This window comes from Pelobates fuscus, chromosome 6 (assembly GCF_036172605.1).
Source record: "Pelobates fuscus isolate aPelFus1 chromosome 6, aPelFus1.pri, whole genome shotgun sequence".
In the NCBI taxonomy this organism is placed as follows: domain Eukaryota; kingdom Metazoa; phylum Chordata; class Amphibia; order Anura; family Pelobatidae; genus Pelobates; species Pelobates fuscus.
The window spans coordinates 300,995,238-301,020,427 of NC_086322.1; the positions used below are offsets into that span (position 1 = coordinate 300,995,238).

Consider the following 25,190-nt stretch of genomic DNA (forward strand, 5'->3'; position numbering starts at 1 on the left):
GCAAAGATTCTCAGTTTGTGAAATTTCAGATGAACTGAGATGACAAATTATTCGATGTTTTCCAGCGTATAATAGGGCTGGGGAGATGATAAAATGGACTAAAACCAGAAAACATTTTGGATAATAGACTAAAACGGTCTAAAGCCAAGATGTGGAATCTGATTTATGTTTATGATACAGAGCCCAATGTTTGAGTACCTTGTAGGTTTTTCTTTTCACAATTGAAAGTGTCATGTTATCACTTATCTGCCCAGGATAGGGCAAATCTATTTTTTTCACTGATATACTTTTTACTTCCCACTATTATTATTTTCTTATTCCCCCATCCTTCCTTTGTTTCTGGTTTTTGGATAGTGGGTTCTACCTTGATACATTTCAATATTGGTTTCATTCAGTATGGTTTAATTGCACATAACAATATTTATCTCTTTTCCAATTATCTCCAACATTTTCCAGATAAAATCTATATAAGGGGCGTGGCCGACCGGACATGGAGTAAGCCGCACGCTCGTGAGGCTCTGCAAACCCGGCTCACAAAGCACAGTACTCACAGCCCTCCTGCAGCCTAAAATGGGGAAACCGAGGCGCCAGATGACTCCTGGACCCACAGGGACTACCTCCCCGAAACGACAAGCCGGACCTATGGACGGATACCTGTCCACCCCTGACGGCTTCAAATCCATGCGGCCGGCGGACAAGATGGCGCCGGAATCGCCGGGCGCCAGCAGCACAGCTGAATCCACGGCGGGATTTCTGCAAACAGACTCCCTGGCACAAATCTCGGCGGAACTAACAGCCATAGCATCCAACATGCTGACTAAGGCTGACAAGGCAGCCATGGTGAGAGAAATGCGCACAGCAATCAGGGAGGAGATTCAAGAGGTGCGGAGAGATGTCACTGCCCTGGAGCAGCGAGTAACAGAGTTGGAAGCAGACTGCCTACAGGCCTCCCAACACTCCCAGGCAGCGGATAACGCCACCTCCAGACAGGGCACGGTCCTTCTGGACTTGAGAAGACAGGTTGAGGACCTGGATAACCGCGGACGCCGGAACAACATACGCGTCAGGGGTCTGACTGAACAGGTAGGGGAAGATCTCGTGGCCATACTGTCCGGGCTCTTCACACAAATACTGGGGGACGACGCTCCAGACACTTACCACATCGAAAGAGCCCATAGAGCCCTCCGACCCCCGAGGAATGACGGTCTGCCTAGAGACATTATATGCTGCCTGCTATCCTTCCACCTGAAAGAGACTATTATGCGAGCAGCCAGGCCGCAGACCATTACCTTCATGGACTCGCAGGTATCTCTATTTCAAGACCTCTCACCCCTGACGCTGGAAGCGCGTCGTGCTTTGAAGCCGCTTACCCGCTTGCTACAAGACAGAAGGATCCCATACAAGTGGGGCCACCCGTTTAGCCTGCAGGCGCGTAAAGACAACGCCTGGCGCACGCTAAGATGGCCAAACGATGTTCCCGGGTTCCTGCGAGCCCTGGACCTACCGGCAGTGGCAGTCCCTAACTGGATACTGATGGGGCCACCACAACATCCCGCTGACCCCGGTATAGGTAGGAATCGGCCACTGAGGAGAGGGGGTCCGGACGCTTCGGAAGAATGACTCCCCGCCACACCCAGATCGGCCCACCCCGAGGACTGCGGGGCCCCCACCTTGCGGAGGGCCAGCCTACCCCGGCGTTCCGCCCGACCCGGCACCAACGCCCTGGACCCCGCAGCGGAGCCACCAGCAGGGGTATGTAAGTAACATTGCAAACACACCTGCACTCCCAGCCCACACTCCCCCCGGGACCCCCAGCACGGCCGCTACACGAGGTAGCCTCCCTTCAGCCCAAACCCATCTGTATCGGGCTCTAGTCTACAACGAGACTCGGTCAACATAGACCCTAAACCCAAGACTCACATTGCTAACACAACGCAACCAGCGGGAGGGAGAGGTTTGTTTGGGCGGGGGGGCCCCGGGCATATCTTTACTCTGGTACCGCCCTGCGGTGATGTGGGGGGATGTGTTCCCCGGGAATTTCCAACAGCCCACGGACATGAGACAATGCTGTCACCGGAGATCTGGACTCATGCTGGCTCTGACCCGGCTATACCCAGGGACTCTCAAGCTTGGTCGAACCCCGGTACACCCCGGAAAGGCCCTTTTTGGGCCCAGAGTTGTTACCACGAGCAGCGGGGATGGGAGGGATGGGAAAAGGGCAATGGAAGGAGGGCAGACCCCAGACAGATGTGGGGACAGTGACCACTAGAGAAAGAGACCGACAGTGAACCCCAGTGCAGCCCATGACAGCAAAATCCCCTCCCCCGGACGCACCGACCCATGCCATGCAGACTCCCCTGCAAATCCATCTGACTACCCCACATTAGGCCTGGGGACCGCACTAGACAGGGGAGGCTGATACCAGCAGGTTCAAGACAGGGAACACTCCGCACTGACAGGGGAGACGTGGGAAGGCCGCATGGGAGGAACTAGAGGGACCACCATGGATATTACAGACACGAGATTGGGACCCCCTCCGCCCCAGACAGCCGGCATTGCCCGAAACACCACACCCCTGACAGCCCCCCACCTCAACCGCACCCCAACTGCACAGCAGACTAGCTCGGGAACCCGGGAGGGAGGACTAGGGACTGGAGTTAGGTGGACACCCGCGGGGGGAGGCACGACTACGGGGAGACCCTCCCACTTGCCCTCAGAATGTGGCTGATCTGTTTACAGTTGCTGATTTACTCTGTTTTATTCTCCGGTTTAATTGCAAATTCTGATACATTATAACTCGCAAAAATGTTTAAGTTGAATATTGTTCATAGGACTAGCTTTACTGTATTATGTACACGCAGTCCACAATTGGACCAACCACACACTTGGCTCCCCCACCAGGCTCAGGAGCTCTTAGCTGCTTAGTTGAGCCGGTCACAGGCAGTAGCCTCAAGACCATTAACCCCTTACACTCTACCTGGTCACCGCGACCCCGCGCAGCAGACCCGAACTGTATATTAGATCGGGCCCAGGGTTGCCCGCTGACCTCAGACAGGTAGCATAGACCCTGGTGCGCTAACCCGATCCTGGGTCATAGTTGTCTAACACCACCCGACGTTTCCATCCCTTCCAACCCACCCCGACACCAGCTGACTGATTTTGACCGACCGACACATCCTCCCTACCCCTGCCCTCGCCCCCCCCCCCCATCTCCCTACTCTTCTTAACTGTTTCTAACTACTCCCCTACCACCTCTTTGCCTACTCATTCCCCCCTCCTTCCCCACACATACAGTCCGCAGCAATGTCACAGGGATTCCAACCGGCCTCACTCAAGCTCTGGACCAATAACTCCAGAGGCCTCAACATCCCTGAAAAGCGCAGTCAACTCCTGAAGACGTTATGGTCTCTCAGGGTGTCTGTAGCATTCCTACAAGAGACGCACTTTAAAGACGGGGGTGCACCCACACTGAAGGACAGGCGATTCCCTCAGGGATTCTTTGCGAATCACCGGGACTCCAAACGCTCAGGAGTTGCCATTCTCTTTGCGGGGACGGTGCCGTTTCAATGCACTGCCACTCAGGCTGACTCGCTAGGGAGGTTCCTTTTCGTGAAAGGAACCATAGCAGACCGCCCATATACCCTGGCCAATATCTACTGCCCCAACCGTGGCCAACACTCATTTTTGGCCCGGACGCTATCCCAACTAGAGAAATTCCGGGAGGGCCTCCTGATATTGGCGGGGGACGTAAACCTCCCACTGGACCCACGGGTGGACACTTCCCGGGGCTCCAGCGCCATACCGGACCACTGTGTGCGCAAGGCCAAACAAACACTCGCCAGACTAGGACTAGTCGACTGCTGGAGAGCAGCACATCCCGACGGCAGGGACTACACCTGCTATTCTGCCCCTCACAACCAATACAGCAGGATAGACTACATCTTCGTGGCACAGGAATTCCTCCCCTTGCTCATGTCCGCAGATATAGGGATCCACGTTGACTCCGACCATGCCCCGGTGACCGTCCATCTCAAATCACCCCTCTTTAAGCCGAAGGAACGCCAGTGGAGATTAAACGAGACAGTGCTAACTGACGCGGAATGCACTGCACTGACTTCGCAAATACTCACCCAATACTTTGAATCCAACGCCACACCCGAGGTTTCTCCGCTGACTACATGGGAGGCGCATAAATGCGTGGTTCGGGGACACTATATCAGCCTATGTACGCAGCGCAAACGGGAAAACGCCAAGCAAGTCCTGGAACTGACCAAGCAGATTTCGGTCCTGGAAACCACGCATAAACGAGACCAAAGAGACGACATATATCTGCGATTGACAGACGCAAGGAGAAAACTCAGGGACATACTTTCCCAGAAGCTGCTCAACGTACTCCAGAGGTCCAACCGCTATTTTTATGAGTACTCAAACAAATGTGGTAGACTACTTGCCCAGACCCTAAAACAAAGACAGAGGCAAAACCACATACACAAAATCAATACCCAAGGACGGAAAGTAACGCGACTCCCAGCGGAGATCCTGCAGGCGTTTAGGGATTACTACACCGGCCTCTACAACCTGGCAGATCCGACTAATGCGTGTGATCCGGCACGACGCAGACGTGAACTAACGGGTTACCTCGCCGCGCATGTCACCCGCAAACTCACACCCGAAAAGGCCGCAGGCATGGAACACCCAGTGTCGCTCGAGGAGCTCCACGCTGCACTCAAGCTAACCAAACCCAACAGAGCCCCGGGACCAGATGGCCTCCCCGCAAGCTACCTCCGCACCTTCAAAGATATCCTACTGCCACACTTACTAACGGGCCTAAACTCGATACTGGAGGGTCGGCAGCTCCCGGTAGACTCACTTAGAGCTGTAGTGACAGTCTTGCCGAAAGAAGGGAAGGACCCGGCCTGCTGTGCGAGCTACCGCCCCATCTCCCTTTTAAATGCAGACCTAAAGCTTTATGCTAAAGTCATGGCACTGCGCCTCGCCCGGGCATTACCCGAGCTGGTCCACCCAGACCAGGTGGGTTTTGTGCCAGGCAGGGAAGCCCGAGACAACACTATCCGGGCCCTTAACATCATTCACTCGGCCAGGGGCCAGGGAGGAGGTCTGGTCCTCCTCTCCACAGACGCGGAAAAGGCCTTTGACCGAGTGGACTGGGCCTATCTCGAGGCAACGCTGCAACACATGGGATTCGGACCCAATATCAGAACCTGGATAGCTGCATTATATACGACCCCAACAGCCAGAATCCGAGTTAACGGTGCCCTCTCTGCCTCGTTTCCCATACGAAATGGCACACGGCAGGGATGCCCCCTGTCCCCCCTTCTGTTCGCCCTCTCCCTGGAACCATTCCTGGAGGCGGTCAGAGCGGATGGGGGTATAACGGGGCATAAGATGGGGGGAGTGGAACACCGGGTCGCAGCATATGCTGACGACATGCTTTTCTTTCTGCAGCAACCCCTGATCTCCATCCCGAACCTCCTGAGCCTCTTCCGTGAGTTCGGGAGGGTCTCGAACCTGAGACTCAACACGGAGAAATCGGAGGCAATCAATATCTCAATCCCCACCGGCGAAGAAATGCACTTACGCTCCCAATTCGGATTCAAATGGTGTGACACTAAGCTGAAATACCTTGGTATCTGGCTAACCAAAGAACTTGCACACCTATATCAGGCAAACTTTGCTCCCATCCTGGCCTCCCTACAGGCCGATATGCACAGTTGGACGGACCTCTACATCTCGTGGTTCGGTCGCATAAACGCGATTAAAATGAACATCCTACCTCGCTTACTCTATCTTTTCCAGACGATCCCAATCTCCCTGCCACGGGAATTCTTCCGCTCTATCTCTGCAGCGATACGGGGATTCGTGTGGAGAAGAGGGGCACCAAGGATAAGTAAACACCAACTGGAACAGCCTAAACAGCGTGGGGGGGTAGGGCTCCCCTCGATACTGGGGTACTACCGAGCTGCCCACCTGCTGAGGGTCACCGACTGGCACGCTCACACGACGGAAAAGCTCTGGGTGGGAGCCGAGGTGACCCAGGTAGGGGGGGAAATCCCCTCGCAACTGTGGAGGACGGGAACCCCGTTCAGTGCCCTCAAGACGGGTAACCCCCTGATCGATGCAACCCTGAAGACTTGGTGCGCCCTGAGATACCCACAACAGCTGACCACCCACACCAGCCCGCTAACACCCCTTACTTACAATCCAGACATTGGGGGAGGTCTAACACCGGCGGACCTGAAAAACTTCACTCAGTCGAACTGGGTCTACATGCGCCAATGGTGCGGCAGTGACACCCTCAAAGCCCTGACAGACCTGCTCCCGGACACTACCCCGACGATCCTTGATCGGTTCCGATACCTACAGGTCAAATCATACCACTCCACAACAGCAGCCAAGCAACAATTCCATCGGGATCTCACACCCTTTGAGAAATACTGCACGGCCGGTCGTCACCTAGAACGGGGAATCTCTACGCTATACGCAATGCTTATGGAAGGAGACAACAGACCACCGCCGAAATTCATCGCCAGATGGGAGAGAGAGACCGGGGAAACCCTGACCGCCCAAGAATGGGATCAAATATTTCAGCTCACTCATAAAAGCTCAATTAGCTCAAAGTACCAGGAGATGAGCTACAAACTGCTGACAACCTGGTACAGGACCCCGGATGTGCTGCACCGCATGAACCCGGACATCGAGGAGACCTGCTGGCGATGTGGAGAAGAGAGAGGCACTATGCTTCATATTTGGTGGTCATGCTCAGCCATCACCCCCTTTTGGGAGATGGTTAACACCAACATCCGGGAAATATCGGACCCGGAGCTCCCGCTCCAACCACTCCCCATGTTGCTACACCACACGACCATGTCACTTAAAACGTACAAGAAATCCCTGACAAAACACCTGCTGACAGCGGCAAAGTCCCTGATACCCACTCTATGGAAAAAGGCCGCCGCCCCCACCTTCCAACAATGGGTGGATAGGGTGGGAGAAATACGCAACATGGAAGCAATGACGGCCTCCCTCCAAGGCCGCACAGAGAAATGCAACCTGACGTGGACCCCCTGGCTTCTGTTCATAACTGCAGACAGGACAACCCCCTGAGACCTCAGCACATACCTTAGCCCTCATCAGCCCCGCACCCCCACACTCCCCCACCCATCTCTTTCTCAACTATTCCCTCCCCCCCTCGCTTCACCCCCAACTCTCCTCCCCCCCTCCCCTTCCCCCCTCGGAACCGAGACAGACACGACTGAACCATACCCAGAACTGGACTGGAACACGCATAGCGTGATGGATTATACACAGACAAAGAAACAACCGGCAGACGGAACCCCACGCGGACGGGATGAGACACCGCCAGCCCCCAGGTCGCTGTACGATACTCCATAGCTCATGACCAGACTCACAGCAGGCGCCGCGATAGACCTGTGTACACGGGTACCACCGAACAGTCACGCCACACGTAGGCAACATCCAGACATGATAGACACACTTAAAAACGCGACTAGACGACCCCAACGGCAGTACCTAGGACTGAGGGAACGGCACACATAGCGACCGAGCAGCAGTGAATGGACAAGACCTGGCGGCCCAGGTAGCTCACCTGTACCCGAAACGGAAGTGCACGAGGCGGGCTGGGCCGGAACAGGCCCCACCCCACGCATGACTGTAGCTTACAGCCCGCCCGCCCGACCCACCTAAGCACTCACACCTGCCACATACACCTTAGCTGACAAATGCACCAGGACCACAATCAAATAATAAATGAATAATTGCACAACTAATATGAGTTACTACGACATGCCGATACAAACACGGAATACTACATTGGTCCTCCAACCTCAGACAACCTCATGTAACCAACAAAAACCTACTGTGTAACTTCAAACGCACATGTATCTGTCAAGCATAGCTATTGCGTGTTCTGTAACCCTTTTGTAACCCCCATCCTATACCCTTTTTCTTTACTGTACCCCCCACTTGATCTAAAATAAGAAAAACCGTAAAATAAAGAATGTCAAAAAAAAAAAAAAAAAAAATCTATATAAAATGAAATAGCTTCACGTTATTAGATGTACATATATCAAGCATTTTACTAAAACTGTTTTTATTGTGGTAAAACCCAGATGTATCAGTTGTGTATTGCAACATTTCTTTATTGGAATCATTTGCACACTTTGTTGCACTCTGTACTCTCAAGTCATATGTTGCCATGGTCCTTTTAATTTATGAAATGAGCCGTTTCTATTCCTTGCCAGATGTATTTGCAATGGTATTTAAGAACCAGTAATCGTGATATAGGTTTACCAGAGGCTCATTGTGTGTCATATTGAAAATAAACTTCTAGTACCTTTTGCTATATTTCGCAGTCCGGCTACCTCAGGCAAAGTATTGCCATCTTTAGCTGTACTCATTCCCGTTTCAGACAGACAGGTCTGTATATTCCTGCTACCAAAAAACAAAAAAAGTGGAACTGCACCCAATCCATAAATAAAGCCTGGGTGCAACCAAACCTGGGCCAGCATCAAGGCCCAAGAAGTAGTCTGTAGTCACTTTAAAAAACATTTTTTTTTTTAAAAAAAAGGGTTGCTGCTGGACTGTGTGGTTCAATAAAATGTTGATCTAAGCCTTCAGGGCCTAAACCTTTTTCTTTCTTCGTTGCCTACAAACTCTCCCAGGTCTCTCTTTAATATATTGACTGGTCTCTGTGCTCCGTATCAGACAGACAGGTCTATATCCCTTTTTTCATGACCATGTGATAGCAGAACTCTCCCAATAATATACTGACTGGCCTCAAGGTCCAAAAGGTTTTCTATGGACCGTCCCATATACAGTATATATTGACTGAAATGGCAATTGAGTTCTTACAGGTCATATCAGTGGCTCCCCAAGCAAATGATTCCCAGTTAACCAAGCGACTAAGGAGGGGACAGAACTTTGTTGTTAAACTGTTCAAAAATGGTTTAATGGTAAGACGGAACCCGGGAACTCCATGCACCATAACATTGATATCATGAAGTGGTTATGGTGCAGGAGCGTTCCTTTAAGCTCCTCCCAGAACCCCACACAATACAATAACTTACTCCCTAAACCTGAACATGTTTTATGATTCACATTATGACAACAAAAAGGGAATTTGTGAAGGCAAATCAGGAGCAGCTCTGGGTGCAAAATGTTAAGAGGTTTTGCGTTTGTTATTTAGTACTTGGCTCGTACCCATTTTTACCTTGCTAATTCTTAAATCTTGGAATGAAATCAGCGTATTATATAAACGTATGACGCAAATACAAAGAATATGAGAACTTTGAGAATAAACAGAAATGTAGAGAAACTCAGTAGTCGCCCTTTGGTTAGTCCCCACTCAGGTCTCAAATTTGTTTTTGCTCACTTGTGCCATTCCAAAGAGAACCCACACTATTTGCATATCAGACTGATCCAATTCATAAGGGCAGTCTAGAACCGAAATGCCGGCCAGTTCTCTCTTCAAGAGAGAGGTAACAACCCTGGATGATCGTTCCAGCCTTCCTTGGGCATCATCAGGGAGGTGTAGTTAATACCCCTCTAGGCACAGTGAGAACGGGGTCCACATCTGGATTACCCTTAAAACTTAGAATCTCTCTAAGTTAATGCATTTCAACAAAAACAAAATATGACAATTCTGAGAACAGACAGAAGCTTAGAAAAGCTCTGTAGCTTGCCCTTCAGTAAATCCTTGCTTAGGTGTCAAAAATGTTTTATATTCATAAATGGCACACCTTTTGAATTAAAGGAACACTGTAGGGTCAGGAGCACAAACATATATATTCCTGACCCTAAATTTAGTAAAATCTTACTTTTATTCCAGTCTGATGCTGCTGCTTCTGACCCTGAGCACAAGTCAAACACAGCCCTGGTCAATCAGCATCTCCTGACAGAGATCCATTGAATCAATGCATCTCTATGAGGAACATTCACTGTCTCCATGCAGAGGGCGGAGACACTGAATGTCAGTCATATGATGCAGAACTGCCCCAGGAAGCACCTCTAGCAGCCATCTGAGGAGTGGCCAGTGGAGATATCCCTAGGTTGTAATGTAAACACTGCATTTTCTCTGAAAAAAACAGTGTTTACTGCAAAAAGCTTGAAGGGAATGATTATACTCACCAGAACAAATACAATAAGCTGTAGTTGTTCTGGTGACAACATTGTCCCTTTAACCCCACAACTACTGTTTTAACCCTGTATCATATTGTATTAAGCCACCATTGTGCTGTATTAACCCCGTGCCACCTTGTTAACCCATTGTCAGGTTATGTTATCCTCACACTGTGCTGTGTTATATCCACGTCATGCTACGTTATCTCCACGTCATGCTGTATTTACCCTGCACCCTCAACATTATCCCAAATTGGCAGCATTAAAACCTTGTATCACAGCGATACTCACACACTGTGCTGTATAATTACCTCCAAATACAGTCCATTACAATTACAATTATGCAATTTGAGGCTCCAGGCCAAGTCAGCCCCTGTAACAATGTCCATGAAGAGGGCAGGGGTATGAGATCTGTTTGCTATGGAGAGACACAATTCTGGAATGCTATAGGTGGATACAAGGTATGTTTGCTATGGAGAGACACAATACCGGCATGCTATAGGTGGAACAAGGTATGTTTGCTATGGAGAGACACAATACCGTCATGATATAGGTGTATACAAGGTATGTTTGCTATGGAGAGACCCAATACCGGCATGCTATAGGTGGATACAAGATATGTTTGCTATGGAGAGAAACAATACCAGCATGCTATAGGTGGAACAAGGTATGTTTGCTATGGAGAGACACAATACCAGCATGCTATAGGTGGATACAATGTATGTTTGCTATGGAGAGACACAATACCAGCATGCTATAGGTGGATACAAGGTATGTTTGCTATGGAGAGACACAATACCAGCATGCTATAGGTGGATACAAGATACGTTTGCTATGGAGAGACACAATACCGGCATGCTATAGGTGTATACAAGGTATGTATGCTAGGAGGAAGGCACAATACCGGCATGCTATAGGTGAATACAAGGTATGGAGAGACACAATACCAGCATGCTATAGGTGGATACAAGGTATGTTTGCTATGGAGAGACAATACCGGCATGCTATAGGTGGATACAAGATATGTTTGCTATGGAGAGACACAATACTGGCATGCTATAGGTGGATACGAGGTATGTTTGCTATGGAGAGACACAATACCGGCATGCTATAGGTGTATACAAGGTATGTATGCTAGGAGGAAGGCACAATTATTGTAGGCTATTGGGGGGCTGGGGGATATAAGCTACAGAAAGGGGGGAGTGCAAACAACAATGATTGCAGGCAACTAAGAAGCAAAATGACTGCATGCTGGGGGGGGGGGGGGAATGACTGCATTAAATGGGGTGGGGGGACAGGGGATCTGACATTAACTCTTGGTGACCTTGAAAAGTCATTCCCCAGAAACACAGAGCTGGGAATCTCCAATAACAAGGCCAAAGAGAGAGATTCCCCTATTGCAGGCTCCGATGTTGGGAAAACCTTGAATGAAGAGCAGTGACAGGGGTTTGTCTACGTTTCACATGACGCAGAGACTGGCAGACTCATCCTCCTCCCCCCCTTTAATAACCTGACAGACTTTTCTTCCCCCCTTTACTAACCTGACATATAGTCCGGTATGAAGCAGTGATCACAAGTACATGGTCCAGCATTCCTGCACCACATTTTTGCCAGCAACCAGGGAATCGGTCACAGCTGAGGCCAGCACAGCTTGTGTTCCTGTGCTCAGTACGGCGTAGAACTACAAGCAGCAACACACTACATCTGCTCCTGATCAGCCCGGCGTCCCCCTCCAGGCTCTGTATGACTAGTGGCAATAGACACAGGTTTCTCACCCCTTTTTTCAGCACCATTTGTTTTGAAGTGCAGACAGTTCATTGCAGCAAGATCCCGTATGGAGAGAACCTCATCCAAAGCGACGCCTCCCAATGCCCAATCTGTACTTTGCTTTCTATCTACAGATGATTCATCGCCGTCTTTATTCTGCTCCACTCTGCCTGGGAATAGCTTCATTATCCAAATAACTGCCGGGCTGCAGCCCCCGCCTCCCCCAGGGCTCCTTACTGAGTAACTGGCACTTTAATCACAGGATTCCAAGAGTCTGATAGAGACAGACAACAAAATAACCCAATCACTTACAGCATAGACTTGGACAAATGTCACAGGATCTATATCCAGGTCAGGGCCCTGAAATCCAATTCACTAGCCTTATATCCATGTCAAGGATCCATTATCTACATCACAGGAACAATATCCACATTGTGGGCTTCATATGCACTTCACAAGCACCATAACTACATCATGGGATCTTTATCCACGTCGCTGCCACTATATCCACACCATGGTATCTTTATTCACATTGTGAGCACCGTATCCACGTCACAGACCCTTTATTCACATTGTGGGTTTCATAACCATGTCACAGGCCCCATATCGATATCATGGTATCTTTATCTGCATCGCAACCACAATAACCACATCTCAAGATCTGTATCCACATCGCAAATCACCATATCCATGTCACAGGATCTGTATCAATGTCACAGACACTGTAACCATGTAAAGAAAATAACACTATTCATATCACAAACCATATATTTATATAAGAGGACAATGAATGGTTGGAAATTTTATATGCATGGCGTAGTACCCACAGGAGCTCTATAAAAGTCACAGGCCCTAAATCCATATAAAATGCCATATTTCCCTGCTCTTCACCCATGTCAAACACCCTACCTCAATATCAGAGACCAAGCCCATTATCCTTCTTCCATATTCTCCATTACAATCTTATGAAGAAAATTACAGTACATTCATCTATCAGAATCCATCATTTGCACTGAGAAAAGGGATCAGGACATTAGTATTAGAAAGGTCCACTTTACTGAATACTCTACTGGTAATGCAAATGTAAACTGATGACTGTTTTATTTACATCTTGTTTCCAAATGTGAGGATTGGAAGAGGAATTGGACATCTTCTGCCATAACCCTTACTTACCGGCCGAACTGGACAGTTATCAGGGTTGTATGGGTTAAGATCGCAGATGAATTGGCCGCCATCTTTGCCCGACCTTTCAGCTCACAATTACTTCCTGTGGTGACATCAGGAGTAGTGGGTGTATGGGAACAAACCGTGTACACTTGAACAGCTCGAGGAGAATATTCGTGCAGAAATTAGCCTTAAACATCAACTAATGTTATGCACAATACTAGAGAGCCTGACTATGCGAGACGGCAAATGGATCATTTAAAAGATGTCATCTTGCATACCTAGTCAAACAAATCTGCATACGTTAAGCACTCATTGTATATAATATCATTGAGATTGGTTCGTTAATAAAAAGTTATTGACTCCTCAAACCCTACTCTGAATTTTGGCCCACCCTGAAAATCACAGATTGCTTCCCCTCCGTAACATCGTATCACAGTGCCGCTGTAACCAGCACATTTCATTAACACGTCGGCGCGTTTTAAGTGCTCAGGCTCCGAGGCCTGTGCTTGGCGCATCCTCTCTCTCACTGCACACTTATGTAAAGTCTATTGTCCGCTCCTAAATGCCTTCTATTAATAAGTCGCAAAGCCGGAGATTGTCATCTCTGTGTATCGCACAATCGAGGGGGGCATGCTATTTATAGCTGATATTACAGGCTGCGGCAGCGATGGAGTAACACATGCAAATCAGCAGCAGAAGAGTAAAAACAGAAAGGAGAGAAACAACAAGATTCTCTAAATGAGAAGAACTCCCTCCCCTAAAAAAAACACAACTTAGTGACCTAATTACAAGGACATGTCGGAGATGGAATTTCATTTTAACTATTTAAATAGCTACAATTTAGAGTTTAGTGAATCATCCCCAAGGTGTGTTTAAATGACTTGTTTTTTATGCAGCATTAGACTTGGGCAGATGGAGAGTATAATCGTTCATGGAGTATTATGGGGGACAGGAATGCAAAATGGGCAAAGAACTATTTTATTACAAGCAAAACTTGGCTGAAAATGTGTCACATTTGAACTTTCTAAACTCCGCGGATAAACAGCTCCTACCAGGACAATAATAACAACATTATGGTTTATTTGCAAAGTACCTACGGTAATTGAAAACCAAACTACAACATTTTGAAATAATTCTACAACTCGGCTAACGTTCAGTGTTTTTATTGAATAGGCCTCTCTCTGAAAACATGTGGGTTAATCTACAAATAAAACACATGTTGGTTTTTGTCCAGTAAAGCAGAATGGAGCATATACATGGCACATCTGGAGTAAGATCTGCACACACGGATGTATCCTCAATTGAATGACATGCAAGTATATATGAAGTAGGCCTAGAATTAACACAGAAACCAGCAAATGGCCAGCATGGAAACTCCCAGCCAATCTCCTGCTAACTTTATGTACAGAAAGATCATTGGTTACTGTAGTTGGAGGTCAGCCTGCTCCGCCTATGAGGAACCCTCCACCTGTTACTTCCTGGGTGTGATAATTTATGATGTTATGAAGTTTCAATTCAACATTCAATTAAACTTTTATAAACAAACAAGATTTTTTGCAACAATTATAATGTCTACGTCGAATTCACACACTTATCATACGTGCCAGGTGCCAGGCTATACCTTATCACTCAGTAACCAAATATATCACGCCACTCAGTACCAGGCTACCCCACGTCACGCAGTACCGGGATAGCCCACGTCACACAGTACCGGGATAGCCCACGTCACTCAGTACCGGGATAGCCCACGTCACTCAGTACCGGGATAGCCCACGTCACTCAGTACCGGGATAGCCCACGTCACTCAGTACCGGGATAGCCCACGTCACTCAGTACCGGGATAGCCCACGTCACTCAGTACCGGGATAGCCCACGTCACTCAGTACCGGGATAGCCCACGTCACTCAGTACCGGGATAGCCCACGTCACTCAGTACCGGGATAGCCCACGTCACTCAGTACCGGGATAGCCCACGTCACTCAGTACCGGGATAGCCCACGTCACTCAGTACCGGGATAGCCCACGTCACTCAGTACCGGGATAGCCCACGTCACTCAGTACCGGGATAGCCCACGTCACTCAGTACCGGGATAGCCCACGTCACTCAGTACCGGGATAGCCCACGTCACTCAGTACCGGGATAGCCCACGTCACTCAGTACCGGGATAGCCCACGTCACTCAGTACCGGGATAGCCCACGTCACTCAGTACCGGGATAGCCCACGTCACTCAGTACCGGGATAGCCCACGTCACTCAGTACCGGGATAGCCCACGTCACTCAGTACCGGGATAGCCCACGTCACTCAGTACCGGGATAGCCCACGTCACTCAGTACCGGGATAGCCCACGTCACTCAGTACCGGGATAGCCCACGTCACTCAGTACCGGGATAGCCCACGTCACTCAGTACCGGGATAGCCCACGTCACTCAGTACCGGGATAGCCCACGTCACTCAGTACCGGGATAGCCCACGTCACTCAGTACCGGGATAGCCCACGTCACTCAGTACCGGGATAGCCCACGTCACTCAGTACCGGGATAGCCCACGTCACTCAGTACCGGGATAGCCCACGTCACTCAGTACCGGGATAGCCCACGTCACTCAGTACCGGGATAGCCCACGTCACTCAGTACCGGGATAGCCCACGTCACTCAGTACCGGGATAGCCCACGTCACTCAGTACCGGGATAGCCCACGTCACTCAGTACCGGGATAGCCCACGTCACTCAGTACCGGGATAGCCCACGTCACTCAGTACCGGGATAGCCCACGTCACTCAGTACCGGGATATCCCACGTCACTCAGTACCGGGATATCCCACGTCACGCTGTACCGGGATAGCCCACGTCACTCAGTACCGGGATAGCCCACGTCACTCAGTACCGGGATAGCCCACGTCACTCAGTACCGGGATATCCCATGTCACTCAGTACCGGGATATCCCACGTCAATCAGTACCGGGATATCCCACGTCACGCTGTACCGGGATATCCCACGTCACGCTGTACCGGGATATCCCACGTCACGCTGTACCGGGATATCCCACGTCACGCTGTACCAGGCTATCCCACGTCACTCAGTACCGGGATATCCCACGTCACTCAGTACCGGGATATCCCACATCACGCTGTCCCGGGATATCCCACGTCACTCAGTACCGGGATATCCCACGTCACTCAGTACCGGGATATCCCACGTCACGCTGTACCGGGATATCCCACGTCACGCTGTACCGGGATATCCCACGTCACGCTGTACCGGGATATCCCACGTCACGCTGTACCGGGATATCCCACGTCACGCTGTACCGGGATATCCCACGTCACGCTGTACCGGGATATCCCACGTCACGCTGTACCGGGATATCCCACGTCACGCTGTACCGGGATATCCCACGTCACGCTGTACCGGGATATCCCACGTCACGCTGTACCGGGATATCCCACGTCACGCTGTACCAGGCTATCCCACATCATGCTGTACCTGGATATCCCACTTCACTCAGTACCTGGATATCCCACTTCACTCAGTACCTGGCTATCCCACGTCACGCTGTACCAGGATATCCCACGTCACGCAGTACCAGGATATCCCACTTCACTCAAGTACCAGGCTATCCCACTGCACGCAGTTCCAGGCTATCCCACGTCACGCAGTTCCAGGCTATCCCACGTCACACTGTACCGGGATATCCCACGTCACACTGTACCGGGATATCCCACGTCACACTGTACCGGGATATCCCACGTCACACTGTGCCGGGATATCCCACGTCACGCAGTTCCAGGCTATCCCACGTCACACAGTACCAGAATATTCCACATCACGGAGTACCAGGATATCCCACTTCTCTCAGTACCTGGCTATCCCACTTCTCTCAGTACCTTGCTATCCCACTTCTCTCAGTACCTTGCTATCCCACTTCTCTCAGTACCTTGCTATCCCACTTCTCTCAGTACCTTGCTATCCCACTTCTCTCAGTACCTTGCTATCCCACTTCTCTCAGTACCTTGCTATCCCACTTCTCTCAGTACCTTGCTATCCCACTTCTCTCAGTACCTTGCTATCCCACTTCTCTCAGTACCTTGCTATCCCACTTCTCTCAGTACCTTGCTATCCCACTTCTCTCAGTACCTTGCTATCCCACTTCTCTCAGTACCTTGCTATCCCACTTCTCTCAGTACCTTGCTATCCCACTTCTCTCAGTACCTTGCTATCCCACTTCACTCAGTACCTTGCTATCCCACTTCACTCAGAACCAGGCTAGTCCATATCATTCAGTACCAGGCTATCCCACGTCACTCAGAACCAGGCTAGTCCATATCATTCAGTACCAGGCTATCCCACGTCACTCAGTACCAGGCTATTCCATATACCAAGATAGGTGGCAGATTATATCTGCTCTGAAGCCTCAGACAGGCAATCCCTTGTCTATCACTGAGGGCAGGTGCCACGATATCCCATGTCGTTCATTCAGGACAGGTGCCACAATATCCCATGTCTCTATTTCAGGACAGGTGCCACGCTACCCTGTGTCTCTCACTCAGGACAGGTGCCACGCAATACCATGTTGTCTCTCATTCAGGGCAGGTGCCACACTATCCCGTGTCTCTCACTCAGGACAGGTGCCACGCTATCCCGTGTCTCTCACTCAGGACAGGTGCCACGCTATCCCGTGTTTCTCACTCAGGACAGGTGCCACGCTATCCCGTGTTTCTCACTCAAGACAGGTGCCACGCTATCCCGTGTTTCTCACTCAGGACAGGTGCCACGCTATCCCGTGTCTCTCACTCAGGACAGGTGCCACGCTATCCCGTGTTTCTCACTCAGGACAGGTGCCACGCTATCCCGTGTTTCTCACTCAGGACAGGTGCCACGCTATCCCGTGTTTCTCACTCAGGACAGGTGCCACGCTATCCCATGTCTCTCACTCAGGACAGGTGCCGTGCTATCCCATGTCTCTCACTCAGGGCAGGTGCCATGCTATCCTGTGTCTATCACTCAGGACAGGTACCACACAATTCAGTATATCTCACTCAGGACAGGTGCCACGCTACTGTGTCTCTCACTCAGGACAGGTGCCACGCTACCCCGTGTCTCTCACTCAGGACAGGTGCCACGCTATCCCATGTCTCTCACTCAGGACAGGTGCCACACAATACCATGTTGTCTCTCACTCAGGGCAGGTGCCATGCTATCCTGTGTCTATCACTCAGGACAGGTATCACACAATTCAGTATCTCTCACTCAGGACAGGTGCCACGCTATCCTGTGTCTCTCACTCAAGACAGGTGCCATGCAATACCACGTTGTCTCTCATTTAGGACAGGTGCCACACATTCCAGTGTCTCTCACTCAGGACAGGTGCCACACATTCCAGTGTCTCTCACTCAGGACAGGTGCCATGCAATACCATGTTGTTTCTCACTCAGGGAAGGTGCCACGCTATCCCATGTCTCTCACTCGGGACAGGTGCCATGCTACCGCGTGTCTCTCACCCAGGACAGGTGCCACACTATCCTATGAAACAACATCAACAATGACAAATATTATTGAAGAAAAAGTCTGGCATGAGTAAGTCTTAAATTGACCCAACCCAAGTTCCAAGACCCACACAGTGAAAGTGAAACTGTTTCAAACTACATCACAATCTCCTGCTTGCAAACAGGTGTGAAACGCAGTGACAATGAGCCAGAACCTTTCAATATTCATTCTCCGGAGCCAGTGATCAATAACCCTTTATTAATCGCTCTCTGTAGCGTGACACCGTGCAAATCTGATCGATAGCCTGTAGCTGACGGAGCTGCGGGCAGCCCTGGACGAAGGCCAGAGCATGAATTATGGATGAAACCCTTTTCCTTTTACCGCAGTACGCTCTCCAGAGACAGCAAGACTTCATTCCCCGGCACACACAACGGGATGCCGGACTTAACCCTTTAACAGGTAGAACATGGACGATCCGGTTACGTATTTGTACATGAAACCCCCGTGGCTGACATCTGACCAATGAATGTGGATTCCATCCAGTAAAATAAAATGAATGCACATATCCACTCCAAATGGCTAATAACCATTATTAAACCTCAAACAGAGTCCATGGGTAATTCCCATTTTAGCTCCTTTACAGTCAGTTAACAGGATTTATTTTCTTACAACAGCACGTCCACACAGCATTAAATGGAGCAGAACCTGTCAATATACTAACACCTGGAACCATCAATGGGAAAACGGCCGGGACGATCGGCCACCAACAAAGGCAATAAATGACATTTGGCCAACTTGCAGATTATCCACACACCCCAGTTTATTACTAGTAATGGCATATTATTCAGACACTGGCCTGGGAGACAAACATGTGGCAGTGAAAGGGTTACAACACGAGGAAGGATTTACCTGGCATTCTGCTGTCACTGAAGGACACGCTGCACTTTCTGTGCCGGGATGTCTTTGTTCCTTTGTGTCCCCGGCAATCAGCTGAGAGAGGAGACACAATCAGAGCCTCGGGTACCACGATGGAATGCCTGCTCCTACGACAAGCCCTCGGGAGGGGCCCATCCCCCCCAATCAGAGGAAAACCTGAAGGCTGGGCACTTTCAGGGGCCCAATCACTGCTGCAAGAAGCAGACAATGCCCCTCTGTCAAAAATGAATATTTCCGAACAATAGCTTTCATTTTATTTCTGAAGAAGTGTGGGTTGTTTTGGGGTTATTAAGAGAGGGGGGGGGGGGGGGGGGGCGGGGGATTATAAAAAGGTGTCCAGATGAAGGACCTTTCTACAATAAGAGGGGGAGCAGTATAATTTCTCAGTATATATAGATATAGGGGTACAATCCCAGCCATTCATACAATAAGAGGGGGTGCAGAGTAATGAATTTGGGTATAGAAGGTGATAGATATAGGGGTACAGTGCAGGCCTTTCATACAATAAGAGGGGGTGCAGAGTAATGAATTTGGTTATAGAAGGTGATAGATATAGGGGTACAGTGCAGGCATGGTATTCAATAAGAGGGGGTGCAGAGTAATGAATTTGGTTATAGAAGGTGATAGATATAGGGGTACAGTGCAGGCCTTTCATACAATAAGAGGGGGTGCAGAGTAATGAATTTGGTTATAGAAGGTGATAGATATAGGGGTACAGTGCAGGCATGGTATTCAATAAGAGGGGTGCAGCGTAATGTATTTGGGTATAGAAGGTGATAGATATAGGGGTACAGTGCAGGCCTTTCATACAATAAGAGGGGGTGCAGAGTAATGAATTTGGTTATAGAAGGTGATAGATATAGGGGTACAGTGCAGGCATGGTATTCAATAAGAGGGGGTGCAGAGTAATGAATTTGGTTATAGAAGGTGATAGATATAGGGGTACAGTGCAGGCATGGTATTCAATAAGAGGGGTGCAGCGTAATGTATTTGGGTATAGAAGGTGATAGATATAGGGGTATAGTGCAGGCCTTTCATACAATAAGAGGGGGTGCAGAGTAAGGAATTTAGCTGTAGAAGGAATAGATGACCTTTCATTTAATGAGAGGGGGAGCAGCGTAATGGATTCGAGTATGGAGGCGGTATCCTGCGAATTGCTGGTATGAGCCATTAGATTCAGAGGGTAATTTTCTATAAAATGAATTTACAGAACAAAGCGTGGCCTTCTCAGGAATCCTCTGTGAAAGCGTTGGAGACCCCCATCCCCCCATGGCAGGGCTTTGTGTCTGATTGATCCAGCTCTAGTAATAAACCAATAAGGGAGTCTGCTTAATGCACATATTACCCGGATTCTCCGTGAACATGGACCCATCCAGCCATGCCTGCAGGAGTGGTGGATACACTGCATTGCAGCTCAGTTGGGGCATGACACATCATGTGTTCAGTGCTGTAACCTGACCCAGTCCAATGGATCTCCAGAGAGCAGTTTGTTAAACAGCAGATTGATTGCTCATAATAAGGTCAATTTATGGAGATATTCAGAATACACAGATCTACTGATATCAGAGATAGACAGCATTGGTCAACCCCATCACTCTCAGCCAGAATCACCTCCCAACAACTGCCTCCCTCCCCCACAACAAGTTACCAGTCAGCTCTCCTTCAATTATTCTTCTCATCTCCATGGCAACCACAAAAAGCACTCTCCCCCCTCCAGCTCCATGGAAATCTAACAGATAAAATGACAAATAAAGGTACCTGGCTCTTTAACTCTCAGCCATAATGCAGAGTTTGGAAGCATTTCCCAGCACTCATTAACAGACCCCATCAGCAAGTGACATTTCCCAATATGAAGACAGTGTCCGAGGACAGAGAGCATAAATCAACACCTGAAATTAGTGTTCCAACTCCCACACTGCTCAGCCAGCACAGAAGCATCTGTCCATTCAGTGCTGCCTCTGAATAGCAGGCAGGGGCCCCAGTGATACCATGGGGGCCCAGTGGTGTTAGTTCTCTTAATGAGCTATAGCATCTCAACATACAGACACCAGCCAGTCCAAATCTGACAGTACCTACCTGACTCCAGGACATACCTGACAGTCCATACTGCCATCAGGACCATGGGGTAATATATGGGCTATTGCAGGTGATGCCACTTCTACAGAGCAATGCATTGTCCCCTTGCCCATCATTCCACAACACCAGACCTCATTAACCCTTTCAATGCCCATCTCATTGGAGGCACACCTCCCAGATACTCCCCCCTCCCCTGCACACATTGGGGTACTACCTGGGATGTCCTGGGCCCCTGATACAGGCTCTGTGATGATGCTGGGGTCACTGAGGGATCTGCCCCTCGGCAGGAGGGATCCAGGGGGCTCTTGTGATCTGGCCATAGGCTCCCATGGGCAATGCTTGGACAGGAGACATTAAAGGAGTCACAGGTCCCTCCCTGCCATCCAGGATCCTGCCCTCAGCAGGGAAGCTCTGGGTTCCTGCCCCTCATGGAACAAGGGGGCTCCTCCATCATATGGATCTTCCTCCAACCCCCTCCCCACAATCCAGCTTCACTGCTTCCTAGAGCATCAGTGAAAACATTGGGATTTTACCATCATGCACTGCGAGAGGGATGCACCACTCTGACATCACTGCTTCCTGACCAAAAACCTGCACTGCTACAGGGAGGGGGGAGTGAGTGGGCCCTGGACCCCTGCTAGCAGCCTCCACTCAGCCTTCCCTAAAACAGGTGGGGGGGGGGGGGGGGGGGGGAGGTAGGGGGAGCTCTGCAGGTCCCTGCTCTAAATTTAAATAATTCCCATTTAAATCAATACAATAAATAAAAAAAAAGAAGGAAAAATATAAAATAAAAAATATATTTAAAAAAAACAAAAACATACAGGGCTAGTCAATAAATTGTAAGGTGAAAACTGGGTTATGATATTGATATATAATGATATACAAATATTATAATGGGTCTGTTACACAAGCATACCTCCCAAGTGTCCCTATTTAGGAGAGACAGTCCCTAACCCTTCCTATTATCCTTCTGATTCCTTTACAGATTTGTATGAAATCTATGAGAGAAGTGACCACTTACAAAGTGGGTACCTACCGCCCTCTGTACAGGGCAGGGCTGCACAGTATTGCAGTGCAGGGTGGGATCATCTCAGTGGATATTAGGGGTTATTAATTAATAAGGAAAATAATATTAAAACAACAAGTATAAAGAGCCAGCTGTGATCAGAAGGGTAAGTTGGCCGTTTGCTCGGTGTGAACCCTCTGGCCAGCCAGGGGTTAATTCCCCATTCTCCTGGGAGCCTTTAAAAGCAGCCAGTCAGTAAATCAATAATGCTGACAGATCTCATTCATTAAACAGATCATCATCTCTGACCATCTTCTTCTAATTCTAAGCAAGGAAACCATCAATTAACCGCTTAACCCCTTGCTGACTGCCATTATTCACAGAATACTATAAATAAACCGCTTAACCCCTCGCTGACTGCCATTATACACAGAATACTATAAATAAACCGCTTAACCCCTCGCTGACTGCCATTATACACAGAATACTATAAATAAACCGCTTAACCCCTCGCTGACTGCCATTGTACACAGAATACTATTAATAAACCGCTTAAAGGGACACTAGTCACCTGAACAACTTTAGCTTAATGAAGCAGTTTTGGTGTATAGAACATGCCCCTGCAGCCTCACTGCTCAATCCTCTGCCATTTAGGAGTTAAATCCCTTTGTTTATGAACCCTAGTCACACCTCCCTGCATGTGACTTGCACAGCCTTCCATAAACACTTCCTGTAAAGAGAGCCCTATTTAGACTCTTTATTGCAAGTTCTGTTTCATTTAGATTTTCTTATCCCCTGCTATGTTAATAGCTTGCTAGACCCTGCAAGAGCCTCCTGTATGTGATTAAAGTTCAATTTAGAGATTAAGATACAATTATTTAAGGTAAATCACATCTGTTTGAAAGTGAAACCAGTTTTTTTTTTTCATGCAGGCTCTGACAATCATAGCCAGGGGAGGTGTGGCTAGGGCTGCATAAACAGAAACAAAGTGATTTAACTCCTAAATGACAATGAATTGAGCAGTGAAATTGCAGGGGAATGAACTATACACTAAAACTGCTTTATTTAGCTAAAGTAATTTAGGTGACTACAGTGTTCCTTTAACCCCTCGCTGACTGCCATTATACACAGAATACCATCAATAAACCGCTTAACCCCTCGCTGACTGCCATTATACACAGAATACTATAAATAAACCGCTTAACCCCTTGCTGACTGCCATTATACAGAGAATACTATTAATAAACCATTTAACCCCTCCCTGACTGCCATTAAACACAGAATACTATTAATAAACCGCTTAACCCCTCACTGACTGCCATTAACCAGAGAATACTATCAATAAATCGCTTAACCCCTCCCTGACTGCCATTAAACAGAGAATACTATTAATAAACCGCTTAACCCTTTGCTGACTGCCATTATACATAGAATACCATCAATAAACCGCTTAACCCCTCTCGGACTGCCATTAAACACAGAATACTATTAATAAACCGCTTAACCCCTCGCTGACTACCATTACACACAGAATACCATCAATAAACCGCTTAACCCCTCGCTGACTGCCATTATACACAGAATACCATCAATAAACCGCTTAACCCCTCGCTGACTGCCATTATACACAGAATAATACTAATAAAACGGTTAACCCCTCACTGACTGCCATTAAACACAGAATACTATTAATAAACCGCTTAACCCCTCACAGACTGCCATTAAACACAGAATACTATCAATAAATCTCTTAACCCCTCGCTGACTGCCATTATACACAGAATACCATCAATAAATCCCGTAACCCCTCACTGACTGCCATTAAACACAGAATACTATCAATAAACCGCTTAACCCCTCGCTGACTGCCATTATACACAGAATACTATCAATAAACCGCTTAACCCCTCGCTGACTGCCATTATACACAGAATACTATTAATAAACTGCTTAATCCCTCGCCGACTGCTATTAAACACTGAATAATACTAATAAAACGCTTAACCCCTCACTGACTGGCAACTTTACACACATAATACTAATAATAAACCGCTTAACCCCTCACAGACTGCCATTAAACACAGAATACTATCAATAAATCGCTTAACCCCTCGCTGACTGCCATTATACACAGAATAATACTAATAAAACGGTTAACCCCTCACTGACTGCCATTAAACACAGAATACTATTAATAAACCGCTTAACCCCTCACAGACTGCCATTAAACACAGAATACTATCAATAAATCTCTTAACCCCTCGCTGACTGCCATTATACACAGAATAACATCAATAAATCCCGTAACCCCTCACTGACTGCCATTAAACACAGAATACTATCAATAAACCGCGTAACCCCTCGCTGACTGCCATTATACACAGAATACTATCAATAAACCGCGTAACCCCTCGCTGACTGCCATTATACACAGAATACTATTAATAAACTGCTTAATCCCTCGCCGACTGCTATTAAACACTGAATAATACTAATAAAATGCTTAACCCCTCACTGACTGGCAACTTTACACACATAATACTAATAATAAACCGCTTAACCCCTCACAGACTGCCATTAAACACAGAATACT

At 48.5% G+C, this 25,190-nt stretch overlaps 1 protein-coding gene across 3 annotated transcripts in view; it reads right to left on the reverse strand.

Moving 5' to 3' along the window:
* Nucleotides 1-22,118, reverse strand: part of PHACTR3 (phosphatase and actin regulator 3) — a 100,135-nt gene extending 78,017 nt beyond the window's left edge. Inside the window, exons 1-2 of one of the 3 annotated variants that reach the window (XM_063459628.1) lie at nucleotides 21,806-21,862; nucleotides 19,489-19,706 (exon numbers count right to left, since the gene is read on the reverse strand). In XM_063459628.1, coding sequence (XP_063315698.1) covers nucleotides 19,489-19,495 — 7 coding nt within the window. In that variant the 5' untranslated portion in view covers nucleotides 19,496-19,706; nucleotides 21,806-21,862. Of the gene's footprint in view, nucleotides 1-11,699; nucleotides 11,950-19,488; nucleotides 19,707-21,805 lie in introns of those variants that run through there. The other 2 variants (XM_063459626.1, XM_063459627.1) reach the window with 2 other exon arrangements.
* Between the last annotated feature and the right edge of the window lie 3,072 nt (nucleotides 22,119-25,190).